This window comes from Parasteatoda tepidariorum, chromosome 1, assembly GCF_043381705.1.
Source record: "Parasteatoda tepidariorum isolate YZ-2023 chromosome 1, CAS_Ptep_4.0, whole genome shotgun sequence".
Classification (NCBI taxonomy): Eukaryota; Metazoa; Arthropoda; class Arachnida; order Araneae; family Theridiidae; genus Parasteatoda; species Parasteatoda tepidariorum.
This window is the reverse complement of record NC_092204.1, coordinates 35,478,756-35,498,288: the sequence shown is the minus strand read 5'-3', so window position 1 is coordinate 35,498,288 and position 19,533 is coordinate 35,478,756. Positions and strand designations below refer to the sequence as shown.

Below are 19,533 nucleotides of genomic sequence, written 5' to 3'. Positions count from 1 at the left end.
TTTTTATATATATATATATATATACATATATATATATCTATATATATATATATATTTATATATATTAATCGATATTAAATCGATTACGTAAATGGTAAAAAAAAGATATTATTACGAAGTAAAGAATTAAGTAGAAGTAGTAGAAAAATAATACCTTGATTAAACTGCCCTAAATAAGGAAATAATATTTTTTCAAGATTTTAACAATGCATTCTATATTATTCAATTTAATAAGAAATGCTCGATTTAGTTACTTGATGAGTCCTTACTGAGTCACAGAATGTATTAAAAAGCAGACAATTTTAAAAAAAAACATTCACCAATTTTTTCCATTCCGGCTTCTTCAAGACCTGCTTGCTGACTGGTTCAAAAATGCCAACCATTACCTTGTCACCCTAAAGCTCTGACGTTATGGTTTCCTATTACTTTTTTTCTCACGCCTTTAAAAAATCCAGTAAAAATTTTTTATTACGGGGCAATTAGAAAAATTATAGAGCTTGCACCCTGAAGAGCAATCTGGAAGGCACTTTCTGTGACGTCTTTATTACCTGGAAATCTCAAGATAAATATCACTGGATAATTACCGAACGAACTCATGTCAGAAAATTTTAATGTGTTATACCAATCGCATTAACATGTGATTTTTAATCTATTCTGAGACATTACATTCTAGTTCTGCATGTGCAAATAGTAGAAAAATAGTACCTGAGTTAAACTGTCCTAAAAATAATTTCACAAAATATTATTTTCTTTTGTTATTTTTAAAGATCATGTAATTGCATAATTTTCAATCATGTATAATGTATAATTTTTAATCTATTCTGAGACATTAGATTCCAGTTATGCTTGTGTAAATCGTAGGAAATAATACCTGGTCTGAACTGTCCTAAAAATAATTTAACGAAATATTAGTTTTTTATTATTTCCAAACATCATGTTATATTGCGTAATTTTCAATCATGTATAATGTATAATTTTTAATCTGTTCTGAGACATTACATTCTAGTTCAGCATGTGCAAATAGTAGAAAATAATACCTTGATTATACTGTCCTAAAAATAAATTCACAAAATATTAGTTTTTCATTATTTTCAAAGATTATGTAATATTGCAAAATTTTTAATCATGTATAATGCATAATTTTTAATCGGTTCTGAGACATTAGATTCTAGTTATGCATGTGTAAATCGTAGAAAATAATACCTGGATTATACTGTCCTAAAAATAATTTCGCGAAATATTAGTCTTTAATTATTTTCAAAGATCAAGTAATATTGCAAAATTTTCAGTCATGTATAATGTATAATTTTTTATCTATTCTAATACATTAGATTCTAGTTATGCATGTGTAAATCATAGAAAATAATACCTGGATTAAACTGTCCTAAAAATAATTTCACAAAAGATTAGTTTTTCATTATTTTCAAAGATCATATAATATTACACAAGAAAGAGATAAAGGGATTTTTATACATAACTGTTAAATTGAAAAAATAGGCAATGCAAAATAAGTCAGTGTTCCGCACTGTTTAAATGCATGATATTTTATTTTTATTTATGTTATTTTATTTTACTTATTTTTTGCTTAAATCATTTAAATTGTGATTTAATTAATATGTAAGATTCTCACAACTGCTTTTACTTAAAAAGTTACTCTTTTGAAGTAGTGTAGGTTAATTAAGGTAGCAATGGCCACTGATGACTACCGTAGTTAATAATTTATTCATAAATTATGCGAAATATCTTTTATACCGTTAGAACTTTTTATGATTATTAAAAAATACAAGATAAGACTGCTAGATAGTAATTGCCTGCTTAAAAAAAGATTGGTCACATATTTGTTTGATGAAATAGATCGCTGGTTGTTGTTTTAATCAAAGTTTAATTCAAAGATTAAAAAAAATAGCACTGCTGTGATGAGCTTAACAGGTCTTAGGATTGCCCACAGTCAGAGTAATCCACAAAGCAAATTACTCTAAAAATTAACCTGCTCATTTTTTAAATCAGACTGGTGTTGAACATTTTGTTAATATCATAATCTATTAAAGAGTTGTGTCTTTGTTTCTAAACCGCATTTCGCGCAGCACCCTTTCCTACCTATTTTTAGCAGCATCATTTTTTTAAAATTTAATTACGTACTAAAAGCAGCTTGAGGGCTGAAAGTTTTTGTCCATTTATTAATATTTTTTCGGCAGTTGCGAAAATATTAAATGGCAAGCCTGTATAATCAGGTTTTAATATGAAGCGTCAGGTGGGATCTATATCCTGTTGCATTTTGTGTTAAGTTTGAAACTAAAAGTTTTAGAAGCAGTTGTGCATATTTTCGGTATGCTTCCACATATTCCACTAAAGTCAAGTTTTAATTTAATGTTTCTACAAATTGGTAAAAAAATAACATATTTTCTATAAAGATTACACCACAAAATAGATAAACAATGCAAGGCAGTGACAATAGAAGTATGATATTTGGTTTACACTGCTCTAAAAGTAGAAATAAAGTATAAACTTATTATTATATGAAAGTCATGCTAGGTTTTGCAATTAAAAGAAATGAAATAATGCAGTTACTGGGTATTTCCAGAAAGTGATGTCACTGAACTGAATAAAAATGCAGAGGTTTATAAATGTCTGCATTCAATGGGACTTGTCACTCCGCTTTCTTCTTAACACACTTCTTGGCCTTTTCTAAGATTACATTGGCTCCTAAAGCAAGGGCTTGTACCAAAGATTTAGTGGACATAAAGAAAAAAAGCTTACTGTGATTCCCAAGTTGACAAGAAATTTTGCTGGATTGCTCGTAAAAATGCCAGGGAATTCATTACCCGGCTGAGAGGGACGGAAAAGGTCTTTAAATAAATGTCGAAGGAATTAATTTAAAACTTTTTAATGTGTTTTATAGATCGTGTCAATACATCATTTTTTTTATCAACTCAGAGACATTTCATTCAAGACAAACCATATGTAAATAATAAAATAGTATAAGAATATTACTTTGATTAAACTGCCCTGTAGAAAGAATTTTAGAAAAGATTAATTTTTTGACTATTTTCAAAGATCATATTGTGTTACACCAGTAAAATTATAGTAGAATTGTACACGCATAATGTAAATGTTAATAATAAAATAATATGTTAATAATAATAATAATAAGTGTTAAAGTTAATAATAATAATAATGATGATGATAATAAATGTTAATGTTAATAATAATAATAATAATAACAATAATGATAATAAATGTTAATGTTAATAATAATAATAAATGTTAATGCTAATAATAATAATAAATGTTAATGTTAATAATAATAATAATAATAAATGTTAATGCTAATAATAATAATAAATGTTATTTATTACATAATAAGATATAAAAATTTGCAAGGCATTTGAATCATCAGAATTTTGCTAGGTTTGAATGTAACATATTTCAGCTACAATTATTTAAAATATAGTTTTTCAATCATGCCAGGTTACCATATTTACAATTCATTTATTAAATAAGGACAAAAAAACATAAAAATGCATAGAAAATTGCAACTAACTGTAGGTAAAATAACGTGGAAAAATTAAGGGTTAGATTTTTTTTTTAATTTAACGTCATTCAAATGTTGGCACAAAGAACACCATAACATCCCCAATAATTTTAGCTCATGACATGAGTTCAGAGGATAAATGAACCAAACGTAACAGTAAAGAAATCTAATGGATAAAAAAGAAGTTTATTAAGTACTTAGGTTCGAGTACAATTGGAATGAATAGTGAATATATGGAAATGAAAGTTCAGCTCTCTTAATATAAAACTAATGTAAGGAAATGCTCATTACAAAATAGTGAAACAGTACAAGAGCTTAAGCGGAGAGCAACACATTCAAACTTGGCAAAGTATCATTGTTGATCCTTGTCATGAAGCATCAAAAAAACCGAACGTCTGATATATATATATATATATTTATAACCGAAAAACTGAATTCGAACCTCGATACAATGATTTGCGCTAGTGACTGAGGACAGTACAGGCACAAAACCATGATACCACCGGATACTAGAATTCCTCCTCTTGAGACACACTAGAGAATTTCTGGTATTGGACAAGTCATTCTGTGTTCACCATTTTATCCATATGAGTATTTGTTCAGAACTGGTAGACAGACAAAATGTCCCTTCATCTATAAATCGTAATCAGTCTCATTACTAATCTCTGAAATTCCAGTTCTAATATTTCTGACACCATCGAAAACATCGTCCTCAATGAGTCGGTGTCGGTTGCACGCACCATAATGGTCATTGTGCTAATACATCACTATTATACAATCTCTTCGCCACAGTGAAACGTGATATTGATCAGACTGAAGGCTGGGCAAGAAACCATGAAAACCTGGGCGAGCCCATTGTTATAGATGGAAGATGGTCATAATGTAATGGCTCTTCGGTGTAAATATAGAGAACCGAAACTATACTTTGTCCATTTCTGTGCTTTATTCACATTTTATTTTTTTGCTTTTACACATATTATATAAGTTATTCTTATATATGTAAGAATAACATTCTCATTATGGAAAAAAAGAAGAAAATGACTCATGCCCCTCCATAAGTTAACCCGTCGGTAAATGCGCCACAACCCACAACTGATTAGCTTAGACAAGTTTGACTGTACTTTGAGCTGTAGTACGTTGCAAATTTGCTGCAATCATAACAAGGTGTTAAATTTAACCGTGTTTCTGTTCAAGTTGAATATTGTTGAATATATGCGTCTTAAAAGATTTCTTCAGCTATCAGCTGTTCGCACCGTCTAGCCTGTATGACGATATACCAGTTACTGAAAACTGTGTTTGAACGTGAAATACCACAGCAAAAGTCCGGGAGCGCTTCAAATGGCAGCTGTTCCTATCATTTAAAATACTCTCCAAGCTCATTAAACGTTGATCTTATTAATATAGCGATCGCTGAAGAGCCAGGTAAATAATGTTGTAACTGGTAAGCAGAGCATGGTTTAAAATTGCGCACAGTAAGAAACAATGGACAAAACATTTCTCAGGAAAAATTGTCTTACTCATTTTTCAAGCAAAACTAGTTTAAAACTTTTTCCTATCATCATTACTTTCTCATGTGCTGCATCTATGTTTACAAACTATGTTTACTATGTTCTCAGGAAAAATAGATTTTTTGGAAAATTAAAATTACAAAGGGAAGAAATATTTAAAAAATATATCAAATATCTAATATTTCCAAGAAATAAAAGAAAAAACTAACTATGAAAAACTGGAAGAAACTGGAAGAAAAGGCAATTCATAAAGAAAATTTCTAATCTAGGTTTTAAAAAATTGAGCATTAAATTCAAACTTAAAACTCATGCTCCATTATTGTAACATTAGTACGTCAATGGCTAATAAAAATATAGCAGCTAAATCGATAACAATAAAAAGAATTAAACAGAAATAAAAGATTAATAATACCTGGATTAAACTGCCCTAAATTAAGGAAATATGCATTAAAAAATTTTCTATGATTTTCGAAGATTGTGCTATGTTTTACGACTAAATACTAAATGCTAGATTATATTTACTTCGAGTGCCCGAAGAGTAGCGTCACTGAGTCGAGTAAAAAGTAAACTACATGAAACAGGCCTTGTCACTCCACCATTCCCCCCCCCCTTCATTGCCTGGAAATATCACTAGAACTAATTTATATAGGCTGGGGGAACTTGTCTTTAAAACTAAAATGTTTAATATAGTGTACCTATCGTGCAATGCTTTGTATCAATTTGCTTTTTTATCTGCTCAGTGACATTACATCAACGGATACATCGTGCTTAAATATTAAAGAAATAATACCTTGATTAAAGTGTCCTAAAAAAAGAATTTTAATAATTTTAATAAATGATTAATTTCTTATAATATACTCATGCATGTACGGGAAACTTTCAAGAATGATTCAAAATATTTTCGCAATAAGATTGCCAGATTGCAAAATATGAAAACAGGAGCGGAAATGGAGCTAAAAGCGTTAATAGAGGGATTTTATTTTATGTCACGTTATTTACTGCAGTACTGAAGCGCGTTTGATTGTCTTGAAATTTTTTTAAAATTATTTTGGTTTTATTTTAATAATAATTTTCCTTCTTCTCTTTTCATTAATATTTAATATTTTCCATGTAGTCTACATATTTGTAACTTATTTTATAAATTCTATTAATGCTATACGCAGTAAGAAANTAATAATTTATTCATAAATTATGCGAAATATCTTTTATACCGTTAGAACTTTTTATGATTATTAAAAAATACAAGATAAGACTGCTTAAATTGCCGCTGAGTAATCCACAAAGCAACTGCAATTACTGCTCAGTAATTGCCTGCTTAAAAAAAGATTGGTCACATATTTGTTTGATGATCGCTGGTTGTTGTTTTAATCAAAGTTTAATTCAAAGATAAAAAAAAATAGCACTGCTGTGATGCGCTTAACAGGTCTTAGGATTGCCCACAGTCAGAGTAATCCACAAAGCAAATTACTCTAAAAATTAACCTGCTCACTTTTTAAATCAAACTGATGTTGAACATTTTGTTAATATCATAATCTATTAAAGAGTTGTGTCTTTGTTTCTAAATCGCATTTCATGCAGCACCCTTTCCTACCTATTTTTAGCCGCATCATTTTTTTTTAAATTTAATGACGTACTAAAAGCAGCTTGAGGGCTGAAAGTTTTTGTCCATTTATTAATATTTTTTCGGCAGTTGCGAAAATATTAAATGGCAAGCCTGTATAATCAGGTTTTAATATGAAGCGTCAGGTGGGATCTATATCCTGTTGCATTTTGTGTTAAGTTTGAAACTAAAAGTTTTAGAAGCAGTTGTGCATATTTTCGGTATGCTTCCACATATTCCACTAAAGTCAAGTTTTAATTTAATGTTTCTACAAATTGGTAAAAAAATAACATATTTTCTATAAAGATTACACCACAAAATAGATAAACAATGCAAGGCAGTGACAATAGAAGTATGATATTTGGTTTACACTGCTCTAAAAGTAGAAATAAAGTATAAACTTATTATTATATGAAAGTCATGCTAGGTTTTGCAATTAAAAGAAATGAAATAATGCAGTTACTGGGTATTTCCAGAAAGTGATGTCACTGAACTGAATAAAAATGCAGAGGTTTATAAATGTCTGCATTCAATGGGACTTGTCACTCCGCTTTCTTCTTAACACACTTCTTGGCCTTTTCTAAGATTACATTGGCTCCTAAAGCAAGGGCTTGTACCAAAGATTTAGTGGACATAAAGAAAAAAAGCTTACTGTGATTCCCAAGTTGACAAGAAATTTTGCTGGATTGCTCGTAAAAATGCCAGGGAATTCATTACCCGGCTGAGAGGGACGGAAAAGGTCTTAAAATAAATGTCGAAGGAATTAATTTAAAACTTTTTAATGTGTTATATAGATCGTGTCAATACATCATTTTTTTATCAACTCAGAGTCATTTCATTCAAGACAAACCATATGTAAATAATAAAATAGTATAAGAATATTACTTTGATTAAACTGCCCTGTAGAAAAAATTTTAGAAAAGATTAATTTTTTGATTATTTTCAAAGATCATATTATGTCGCACCAATAAAATTATAGTAGAATTTTGCACGCATAATGTAAATGTTAATAATAAAATAATATATTAACAATAATAATAAATGTTAATGTTAACAATAATAATAAATGTTATTTATTGAATAATGAAATGTAAAAATTTGCAAGGCATTTGAATCAGGGTTCGAATTTAACATCTAACGAATTTAATCAGGGTTGCAGGGTTCGAATGTAACATATTTTAGCTACAATTATTTAAAATATAGTTTTTCAATCATGCCAAATTGCCATATTTACAATTCATTTATTAAAAAAAGGCAAAAAATATAAAAATGCAACTAACTGCAGGTAAAATGAAGTGCAAAAATTAAGGGTTAGATTTTGGCATTCAAATGTTCAATTCATTCAAATGTTGGCACAAAGAACACCATAACATCCCCAATAATTTTGATTCATGACATGAGTTCAGAGGATAAATGAACCAAGCGTAACAATAAAGAAATCTAAAGGAAGTTTATTAAGCACTTATCTTCGAGTATAATTGGAATAAATAGTGAATATATAGAAATGAAAGTTCAACTCTCTTGATATAAAACTAATGCAAGGAAATGCTCATTACAAAATAGTGAAACTGTACAAGAACTTAAACGGAGAGCGACATATTCAAGCTTGGAAAAGTATCATTGTTGATCCTTGTCATGCAGCATCAAAAAAACTTCATGTGAATTCGAACCTCGATACAATGACTTGCGCTAGTGACTGAAGACAGTACAGGCACAAAACCATGATACCACCGCATACTAGAATTCCTCCTCTTGAGACACACTAGAGAATTTCTGGTATTGGACAAGTCATTCTGTGTTCACCATTTTATCCATATGAGTATGTGTTCAGAACTGGTAGACAGAGAAAATGTCCTTTCATCTATAAATCGTAATCAGTCTCATTGCTCATCTCTGAAATTCTAATTCTAATATTTCCGACACCACCAAAAACATCGTCCTCAATGAGCCAGTGTTGATTGCGCACACTATAATGGTCATTGTGCTAATACATCGCTATTATACAATCTCGTCGCCACAGTGAAACATGATATTGATCACACTGTAGGCTATTATATGCGTCTTAAAAGATTTCTTCAGCTATCAGCTGCCAGTACCTTCTAACCCGTAGGACGAAATACCAGTTACTGACCGCTGTGTTTGAACGTGAAATAGCACAGCTAAAGTCTGGAGAGCATTTATTTCAAATGGAAGCTGTTCCTATCATTTAAAATACTCTCCGAGCTCATTAAATGCTGATCTTGTTAATATAGCGATCGTTAAAGAGCAAGATAAATAATGTTGTGACTGGTAAGCAGAATATGGTTTAAAATTGCGTAAGTAAGACACAATGGACAAAAAATTTCTCAAGAAAAATTGTCTTACTCATTTTTCAAGCAAAACTAGTTTAACACTATTTCCTACCATCATTACTTTCTCATGTGCTGCGTCTATGTTTACAAACCACTTTCTCGGCAATAACTTTTAAATCCCTAGCATCACCAGCCTAGTATCAACTCCTGGTTTTTACTTTGAATTTAATTTTGTTTTTAATCCAATTTCTCACGCTTGTACTCTTTATTTGTTTATTTTTAGTATTTCGACAAAACAGGGTTTGTAAAAAGGGAAAAAAAATATATCAAAATCCTGCATACGCTGAATGTGAATTTTTAGTGTCGAACCATCGATCCAATATGGAAGGAGAATTGTTAAAGTGGAGTTCCTGTTACAGGTTGCTTTATACAGGAAGTTTCAGAAGCAGCTTTGTGTATCCTGTGGTAGGCAAAGCATTTTTCTATTGAAAGTAATTCCCTTTTTTAATATTTCAATAATATTTAATTAAAATTACTTAGTTTTAACCATTTAGTCCATTTAGTAGTAAAGTTAAGAAATAATTAACCAAATAATTGAAAGTTTGATAAGTTCACTAATAAAGGCTATTTAAAGACAATAAAAAAGAGAGTGAAAAAGATTTTAAATGTCCTTTTAACGATGTTACAGTTTCGGAACACTGAGAGTAGCTTTTTTAATGACAGTCGCATTGATTGCTCCAGTTTCATTCCAGGATATATCTCAGTGCTCTATAGCAGTGTTCCCCAACCTTTTTATCACCGCGGACCTGTCAACGTTTGATAATTTTACCACGGCCAACTGAGGGGGGGGGCATTGATTGTTTATATTTTAGATTATTTTGATTTTATACCTTTAAAATAAAATACAGTTACACCAAAAAAGAAAGTGATTTAACATTTTAACTTACTTGAACGTTACATCAATGAGAACCCTGAGCTTGTTTCTTTGCAATAAGACGGCTCCATCTGGGGGTAATCGGAGACAATGATACCAGAAGTGTGTTGCTTATCTCCAGTTTATTCCGTTGCTTTGTTTTGGTTGCTGTTACTGCAGAAAATCCCGCTTCACACAGATAGGTTGTCGGAAATGGCAATAGGTATTTAAGTGCTGTGGTGGCAATCTCGGGGTATTCTGCCAAGACTTTAATCCAGAACACCGGCAGAGTTGTTGTTTCGAACGTAGTCTTAAGGCCACCGTCATTTGCAATTTCCAACAGTTGATCTTCTTCTTGCATTGACAAGCTAGATTCACCCGATTTGTTGGCAAATGGGTCGCGGGTCCATTCCTTACCAGTTAGTGGGTCTTTTGTGGTTGGGAAGTAGCGCTCGAACTCTTTTAAAAGCAAAGACAGGTGATCGTGAACCAACTGGGAGAATGAATCTTCAGGCTCTGTCTCGCCTAAAATACCCGCTAATGTCTGAAACATGTCGAAAATGCCTCTGTTCATGCGTCGCCCCCATAACTCCAGTTAGGCTTTAAAGGCAGCTACTTTGTCAGCCAACTTGAAAACAGTTGTCATTTTCCCCTGAAGGCACAGATTGAGTTCATTCAGCAGGTTGAATATGTCACACAGGTAAGCCAGTTTAGTGACCCATACCTTGTCACTGAAATGTGCTGCCAGCGGTGACTTCTTTTCTAAGAGAAATCTTTGCAATGGCTCTCGCAATTTAAATACTCTCAGTAGCGATTTTCCTCTGGATAACCATCTTATTTCTGTGTATAACAGAAGGCATCTGTACTCTGAGTCCATCTCCTCACAAAGCTGCTCAAACAGGCTCGAGTTAAGGGCGTGTGCTTTGATGTAGTTAATAACTTTAACGATATCAATCAATACGCTGTTAAATTCTGGTGACATTTTTCGGCTTGCTAGCACTTCCCTGTGAATGAGACAATGTGTAGCTTCACTTTCAGGTGCAACTTCCTTAATCCGAGCAGTTAAACCAGATAGACGTCCGGTCATAGCAGCAGCTCCGTCTGTGCATATGCCTACACAAAAGGACCATTTTAGTTGTCTTGATATATAACCATCCAGTGACTTGAACACTTCTGCTCCTGTGGTGTTGGTTGGCAAAGATAGTGCACATAACAAATCTTCATGCACATCTTCCTGATATAGATATCGCACATAAACAAGTAGTACTGCCTTGCTGTCAATATCTGTAGATTCGTCAACCTGGAGTGCGTACCACGGTGATGCATTAATCCTCTCCAACAATTGCTCTTCAATGTCTTCGGCTATTTCCTCAATGCGCCTAGTCACAGTGCTAGCCGACAAAGCCACATGTGCTATCTTTTCTACAGCAGCTTCTCCTAGTATTTCACGGCAAATGTCTTTAGTGGCGGGCAAGATTAATTCTTCACCAATATTGAATGGCTTTTTAGCTTTAGCAATGCGGTTAGCCACCAAATATGATGCTCTTAGTGCACTCTCCTTTATTGATGTGGTGGCCATCATAAATTTTTTCTGTCCTTCGTGTTCCCGTTTTTTTCTTTCAAAATACTCCAGGGGCTTGTCTTTTAATCCAGGATGTTTGGCGTTTAAGTGGCGAAGCAGTTTTGAAGGTTTCATAGCGTCATTAGAGAGTTGATCGCCGCAAACTATGCAGAGCGGTTTTGGTTTGTGTGAATCGCCTGTCCCGACAAAACCATACTTCAAGTAGGGCTCTTGGTAATGTCTGTTAAAAGTTGCATGTTTCTTTGATGTTGAAGGCTCTTCGGTCTCTTCACTGAGCCTTTTCTTTTTTCCAAGGAAACTTTCTAAGGACGTTTGTTTTGTACTCATGATTGCTAACTTGTGAGCTAAATTTGTGCAAACACAATACACACGTACCCCAAGCACTGTTAAACCTGAGAAAGTACCGGTGAACAGAGAGAGGAGTGATAGACACTTTCTTTTTACAAAAAACAAACAAATCCGCATAAAGCACACAAAACAGTAGAGAGGAATCATGGTCACGTGGTCTTTGGGCGACTAAATGGCAGACGAGCCAGCTTCTCTTTTATAGCCTTACTATACACCCTCGCTGTGTGAGGCGTCAGAATCGAGAGAGAAGACGAAGTTCTTTATTAGTTCCAATGCAAATGTCGCGTCGCGCTTTCGTTTTTTATTTATGATATTTACAGTTACGATGATTGTTTTTTTTTTTTTATTAAAACTAATTGAATGAGAAAATAGTTGCAGAAGATTTCTTTTTTTTTTACTTTTTAAAACATTAAAAAAAATTATGTTACTACCTACGGGAGCATATTTTTTTTTAAATAAATAAAATTTTAATGGAACACAGATATTTTTAATTTGGGGTATAAACCTAGAAATTTAAATTCAGTTTCAATGAAATGGGCGGACCGGTACCATTTGATCCACGGACCGGTACCGGTCCGCGGACCGGGGGTTGGGGACCACTGCTCTATAGGATAGTATGCACTTACAAGCTCAAAAAATTGTAAAATATGATTTCAGAAAATTTATTAAAAGTTTAAACTTTTGGTTAAGCTTTAAGTGATCACAGATTGGCGAGATATTCTACACATTCTCCAGGAATAGTTTATAAAACACATCAATACAAGCACGATTCATATTCAAATTTCAATTATATGTTAACAAACATGAAAAAATATAACATTCTCTGACAGCCAACACTTTATCAATAAATGTTTCTTTTCCAATAGTTAAAATTTGAACCAAATTCAAAAATACTGATTATCGATGACTGCATATTTTTTTATAAATTTTTTATAAGTTTTAAGTATGCGATAGACTCTGCCACAATCCCTCTGTTATTAGCCACCTGTAATTTCAAAAGAAGTTAACGCTAGACATCCCCTTTCTATTTGAAAATCAATATTTTCCTGAATAAGTGTCATGATTTCAATTGAATGAAATGCATACAGCAGAACTCAATAAATTACAGGATATCTATAACTTGAGCCTATAGAACACCAATATTCAAAAAAATTATCAATTGGTTCGAAACTATTATTTTAACTTAAACATTTTGAAATAAAATATTTGAATTTGATGCCTTACAAACTGTAGTATTATCCTTTTAAAACTTTGCAAATATTGTAATCGTCTCATAAAAAATAGATTTTTTGGTAAATTAAAATTACAAAGGAAGGAAATATTTACAAAATATATCAAATATCTAATATTTCTAAAAACAAAAAGAAACTAACAATGAAAACGTTATAAAACAGGAAGAAAAGGTAATTCATAAAGAAAGTTTCAAATCTAGGTTAAAAAATTTGAGCATTAAATTCAAACTCAAATTCATGTTCCATTATTGTATCATTAGTATGTAAACGGCTAATAAAAATATAACAGCCAAATAGATAACAATAAAAAGAATTAAATAGAAATAGTAGATTAATAATACCTGGATTAAACTGCCCTAAATTAAAAAAATATGCATTACAATTTTTATTTGATTCTCGAAGATTGCGCTATGTTTCACGACCAAATAAAAAATACAAGATTATATTTAATTCGAGTGCCCGAAGAGTAGCGTCACTGAGTCGAGTAAAAAATAGGCAACATGCAACAGGCCTAGTCACTCCACCATCTTTGATCCCCTTCACTGCCTGGAAATATCACTAGAACTAATTTATAGAGGCAGGGGGAACTGGTTTTTAAAACAAAAATTTTTAATATAGTGTACTTATCCTGCAATGCTTTGTGTCGATTTGCTTTTTAATCTACTCAGTGACATTACATCAACGGATACATCGTGCTTAAATATTAAAGAAATAATACCTGGATTGAAGCGTCCTAAAAAAAGAATTTTAATAATTTTAATAATATATAAGTTCAAAATGTAGAGAAAGCAGGGGAAAAATTACAGAACAGTGAAAGAAGGGGAAAAAGTAAAAGAAAAAGAATCATAAAAATAAAAAGAAACAGGGAAAAAAATCAATCCGCAAAAAAAGGAAAATTTTTTTTTTTAAAAATCCGGAAAATGAAAGATGTAATCTTTTCATCAGCTCACACGATTACGTCAACAAAAAAGAGTGCTTCCTAATATTGTATCAATATAGCCAAAGCAAAATACATCAATACAATAGCGTGAGGAGCACTCAAAAAAATTGACAAAAAAATAACAACAAATAAAATTGAACACAATAAGTAAAAATATCACATAAAAATCGAAAATAAAATATAAAAAAAAAAAAAAAAACAGAATAACACATGAAATGAAATCAGAAAATTGAGCAGCGAATTCAAACGAACTTACATGAACGGGAATTTTTTAAAAAATGATTTAAAATATTTTCATAACAAGATTGCCCGAAAGCAAAAAATGAAAATATAATGAATGATAATATAATGAATGATAATATAAATGATATATCCAGTTAGTGGGTCTTTTNCACATAACACATATATATTTTATCGATATATATATATATATATATATATATGTGTGTGTGTGTGTGTAAAGCGAAGTTCTTAGCATTTTTTAGCTGTTATGTTAAGAATTGAAACATTTAATATAAATTACCACCCTTAGCAATTCACATGCTACTCTTCCGCTGAAATTTTTAGAATCTATGAATATTAGAAGAATATAAGATAGAATGTATGATTTATTCGCTTTCCCTTTTCAATAGCCAATCTCTTATTCATTATGCTCCAATGTAAACAAAGTAAACCACGTTCCTTCCTTTACCAAGTAGCCAACTGCTGTTAAAAGGTGTTTTGCAGTCTAAGTTTAAAAAGTATTTGTATTATTCATGTTATGCCAGTTATTTTCTACGAATGAAATACGTGTTTAACTGATTAATAAATGGATAATACAATGTAAAACTATTCATATAAATATGAGAGGACTATTAATATAAATATTAGAGGAATAATACCTGGAAAAAATTGCCCTAGAAAAAGAAATTATTCGTGAATTAATTTGTCTCGCATTTTTTATCATGCTATAATGCTCATGTGATCATTCTATTATGCATATTTATGAAAAAATTCCAGATTTACTTACATGCTGTGCCCACAAATTAATGTCATTTAGGTGATTTAAGAACAATTATTATTCTGTTCGGGAAGGTGTATAAAACTTTCCTAATTTGGTTCTCTTTATTTGTATAAATCCTTTCCAAAGAGATTTCTACGTGATGAAGATATCAGGGTTGACTTTTTCCGAAATATTATTTAAGAGTTTTAGCAAAATCTCTTGATGTTGTCAATTGTCCAAAAAACACATCCTTTCATGAAAGTTTTGAAATACATGAACAAAATGAATCGGTGAGCAACATCAGATCGTTAGGCCAGCGGAAGAATGTTGGCCTCTGAATTGGTTAGAAAGCGAATCACGAAGAATTCGGTAGCGGCAAGGTCCATCGCATGATTAAGACTCCAATCGTTCGGGATGTCAGGCCATTACTTTCTGGAATGTTCATTGTTTGTGTCCTTTAATGAATGCTCAAATAATGGTCTGCATTCAAGAATTTACTGACAAAAGTCACATTTTCGTTGATTATTTGCTACCACGAGCTTCTTTAACTCGTAAGAAAAAAAGTGACTGATCTTTTTAAGACTGATTAAAAAATGTCTTATTGTCCCAATAGACTTTCCGGCTGACTTTCTGATGAAAAAAGTTTCTGCTACGATCTTTACCGAGTTTTACACAAAACTTCATCGCAATCTGTGTCTTGCGTAATGACTCAAACTTGAGAGGAAAATGAGTTTCCCGAGTACTGTCGCTGGAGTAATCTTACACGTTTAATGACCGCCTTCTTTACTAATTAAAACTGGACTGAGAGTGTTGGAATGCGTATTAAGCTTCAAAATGAGTTTAGAGACGTAACTTTCTGGACTCACTTTGCATACCCGTTAAACGGATGAGTAATAGAATGCAAAATGTAAGAAAAGTAAATCAAAACTTAAAGGTTGGAAGTTGGTACTTTTTTCCTCCAATGAGAGTAGTCTGTCTTTTACCTGTGTTTTGCTATGTCTTGGCATCAGTCTTTTGCTATGCATGGTTTTCACACGAACACACACTACTTTGACTTAAAAAAAAATTGGTTTTACTAAAAGTAGTCGAATAACAGAAAAGTACTTATTGAACCACTGACTACAACATCTTTAGGAACAATAAGAATTCTCTTCCGAACTATAAATGATATGTTCTTTACAAAACAAAGCTCATGGGAAAGTGCCTTTACTCATTTGTTGGGTAAATCCCATGGTGAACTTTTTGTAACCACAATTTCTCTGTAGGCATTGTGTCTTTCTTTCCAAACTGCTTTCTATGCAAACACCCTCTCTACACATTTTTAAAGACGATTCAATATCTGATTTCTTTTCTTGCTCATCTAATTTCAGAGAATATCCCAGATTGATAGCTTTTGTTCTCACATTAAAAAATTTTCCTCCCACTAAAATAGAGATAGTCTAAAGGAAGAAATTCAAATTCTTTTATTAGATGAGACCTGATTCGGAGCAAGGAGATGAGGTATTTAACTGAAGTCTTGTTACTGATTGTATTACAGTAAAATAATGTTCAGAAGTAATTTTATATGTTAGCAGTAAGATAACGATTTACTATTTAAACTACAACTTACTTAAATTTATTGATAGTATTAGAATAAAGAAAAAAATTGCCAAAAAAATCCTAAATAAGCATTAAATAATTAAATGTTATTTATTAAATATTTGGATTTTAAGCAAATTATACATACCCATTTGGTTTTGAACTGAAAAAAAATTTATTAATATTATTAAAAAGATTTTTATTAAAAAAATAATAAAATTCAAAGTGTAAAACTCAATATTAAAAATACTACTTCAGATACAGCATACTAAATTATCCTTAAAATATGCTTTTCCTTTTGAAAATTCTTTTCTGTTGCTGCTAGCAAGATGACAAATAAGAAATTACAAAATAGCTTGAAGATGCGTTGAAAAATTTACCACTTTTAAGGAATGATTAAACATGACGAAAGAAACACTTTTTGCTCTATAATGGAAGGAACTAAAATACAAAATTTTAGTTCAAGTGTATTTACCGATTAAAAAAATTATCTTTTCACATAGTGCTCATAAATGAATTTTATAATGTTAACAACGAAAATTTGAAAGAAATGGTTTAATATTTTCATTCGATCTAAGAATTAAAAATAGGTGTATATGCAACTAATGTTTCATAAATTGCTACCTATTTTTTAAGAATTTTTTAGGGTATCCTTCTTTACTTTGTTCACTTTAAAATATAGAATTTACTTATTAGGTAGTAATGAGAGTTTTTCAAGTTTGTCGCAAAAGAGATCCAGCAAGGTATGCATCGTACAATTTTGCACCTGTTTACCGAGGGAAAATAACAACTCCAGTAATAGCCAGCAATAAATTTGTATCGAATCAATTCGCGATCTAATCAATGAAAGCAGAAAAATCAGTTTGATCTTATTTTTTATCAATTACAATTTCTCGCCTTAACGTCTCCTAAGTGTCTAACCCAAGAAAGTAATTGCCAATACAGATAAAACCAACCAGATTAACCCTATCATATTCACAATATTTGTAGAAGAAAAGGTAAAAAGCATATCTAGTAATTGCTGGAAATGGATTTGTAAAGAATCAATTCGTCATACAATAAATCAGCCGATCGAAAAATCAGTATTATTTTGTTCTGCATTAATTACATCTTCAGCCATTTTGAAAAAAAAATGGAAAAGCTTTTCTGTCAGACCTAGTAAGAGCATTTAATTTAAATCGAGAATCGGAGCTTATACTTTTCATTCTGCCAATCTTGGTCATCACAGTTATCTGCTTCGGTGTATGTTTTTTCTGGAAACCAATTTAATATGGCGATATTTATAAAAGCTAAGTAAATCATGGAATCTCGCTGCTTAACTTCTTTTAAGTATATGACAAAAGAAAGTAATAGCCAATAGAGTTAAAGCCAAATAGGGTAATCCTCTCATATTCACAATGTTTTCAGAAGAAATGCGAGTGATTTTCTTTGTTTTAGAGTAAAGTTTTGTGAAAATTTTCTGAAAATGGAAACCAGGTTTTTAACAATTATTATGAAAGAATTGGCTTCACTTGAACATTTTTTTTTATAAATTGCGTCTGTACTGAAGAGGAAACTTGCAAACAAGTTATAAAAAATCCAAAATTACATAATTACCAAATTGAAAAGGATCAAAACCGCCTACTCCAACTCCTGCTCCTGCTCTTGCTCCTGCTCCCCCTAAGAAAAAAAAATCATAAATGTCTGTGTTAAAAGATATTAAAAAAAATTTAAACGNAACAATTTTAACTTTCTTTTTTGGAAAATATAATAATGAAATAAGAATCAACGTTTACAATTTAATATTTTGAAATTTATTTTTTCGTATTTTTCTCAGAAAAAATTTGAAAACAAAAATGTATGTACATTTTTGTTTTCAAATTTTTTCTGAAAATGGAAACCAGGTTTTTAACAATTATTATGGAAGAATTGGCTTCACTGGAACATTTTTTTTTTATAAATTGCGTCTGTACTGAAGAGGAAAATTGCAAACAAGGAAATTCGTCTTTATATTATGGAGTATTCAAAAAAATTGCCTCATTTGTTACTTGAAAAACACATATTAGCAAAATAAAACATTAAGCAGCATTTCTTTTAGTGAGACTCGATTATGCATTCATTTTAAAAAACAACTTTTAAATAATTATTAGCAGCCAAACTAAGGAGCCACTCCCCAGTCTTAACGGTAAGAAATTCTAATTACCAGAGCATGAATAGTTACTAACGGAAACTTAAGAGTTCAGAAAAAAAATTCGAAATTTGATGAGTTGTTGATAGATAATATAGCAAAAAGTAAAGTGAACTCCGCGTTATTAATATTAAATTTTGAATGATCTGGCTGCAGTTTAATCACCGAAAATGTCGTTAAAGTGAATTTAACCCTCATGTAGTCGAAACATTTTTGTGGTTTGGGAAATATAGTAGCTCAAAGAGAAATAGAGTTAAAAATAGATTTTGATACTCGATTACTCGCGGTATTGAAATAATGAGGTATACACTCTTGTGTTGAAATAAACAGTTAACCGTTGTATGATTGTTAAATAAAGAATAAAATTATGTATCTTCGCTTTTTATAAAATGTGTTAAAAATTAGGAATTTGTTAAATTTAATTAAAACAAGATTAAGAATGATTAAAAAATATATTTACGAAATTAAAGAAATTCTTAAGGCTAAGAAATGGGTAATACCTATAATAGCATCACAAAATTAAAAAAAATGTGCAGATAACTCTCGAAGCATCATGTTATGAAAAATAAAATTATCTTCTATATCAGGGGTTTCCAACTGGTGGCCCGCCGGCCGCATCCGGTCCTCGAAGCCTTTTTTCGTAGCCCACGAACTAAAATATATTAGTTTTCATTGCGGACAATTTTCGCAAAAAAATCTATAAGGGCTTAAAATACTTTAAAAAAATTTTTTTAAAAACCTAATTTTTTTGTTTTCTGTGAAATTTAACATACCAACGGTGCAAAAAAAAATATTTTTCAGGTTTTGCATCCAAGAAAATATCTATTTAAATACAAAAATAATCGTGTAAGTTGCTCTCT

At 31.0% G+C, this 19,533-nt stretch overlaps 1 protein-coding gene across 1 annotated transcript in view; it reads right to left on the bottom strand.

Annotated features, from left to right (window-relative positions):
- The window catches only part of LOC107444696 (protein kintoun-like), a gene marked incomplete in the record, with an annotated part of 36,719 nt that overhangs the window by 13,281 nt on the left and 3,905 nt on the right, over window positions 1-19,533 (bottom strand). The window contains 11 exon segments of the mRNA XM_071185209.1: window positions 706-720; window positions 872-886; window positions 1,038-1,052; window positions 1,204-1,218; window positions 1,370-1,384; window positions 2,992-3,006; window positions 5,453-5,467; window positions 5,831-5,845; window positions 14,828-14,842; window positions 16,655-16,669; window positions 18,103-18,165. Of these exon segments, the coding sequence (XP_071041310.1) occupies window positions 706-720; window positions 872-886; window positions 1,038-1,052; window positions 1,204-1,218; window positions 1,370-1,384; window positions 2,992-3,006; window positions 5,453-5,467; window positions 5,831-5,845; window positions 14,828-14,842; window positions 16,655-16,669; window positions 18,103-18,165 (213 nt within the window).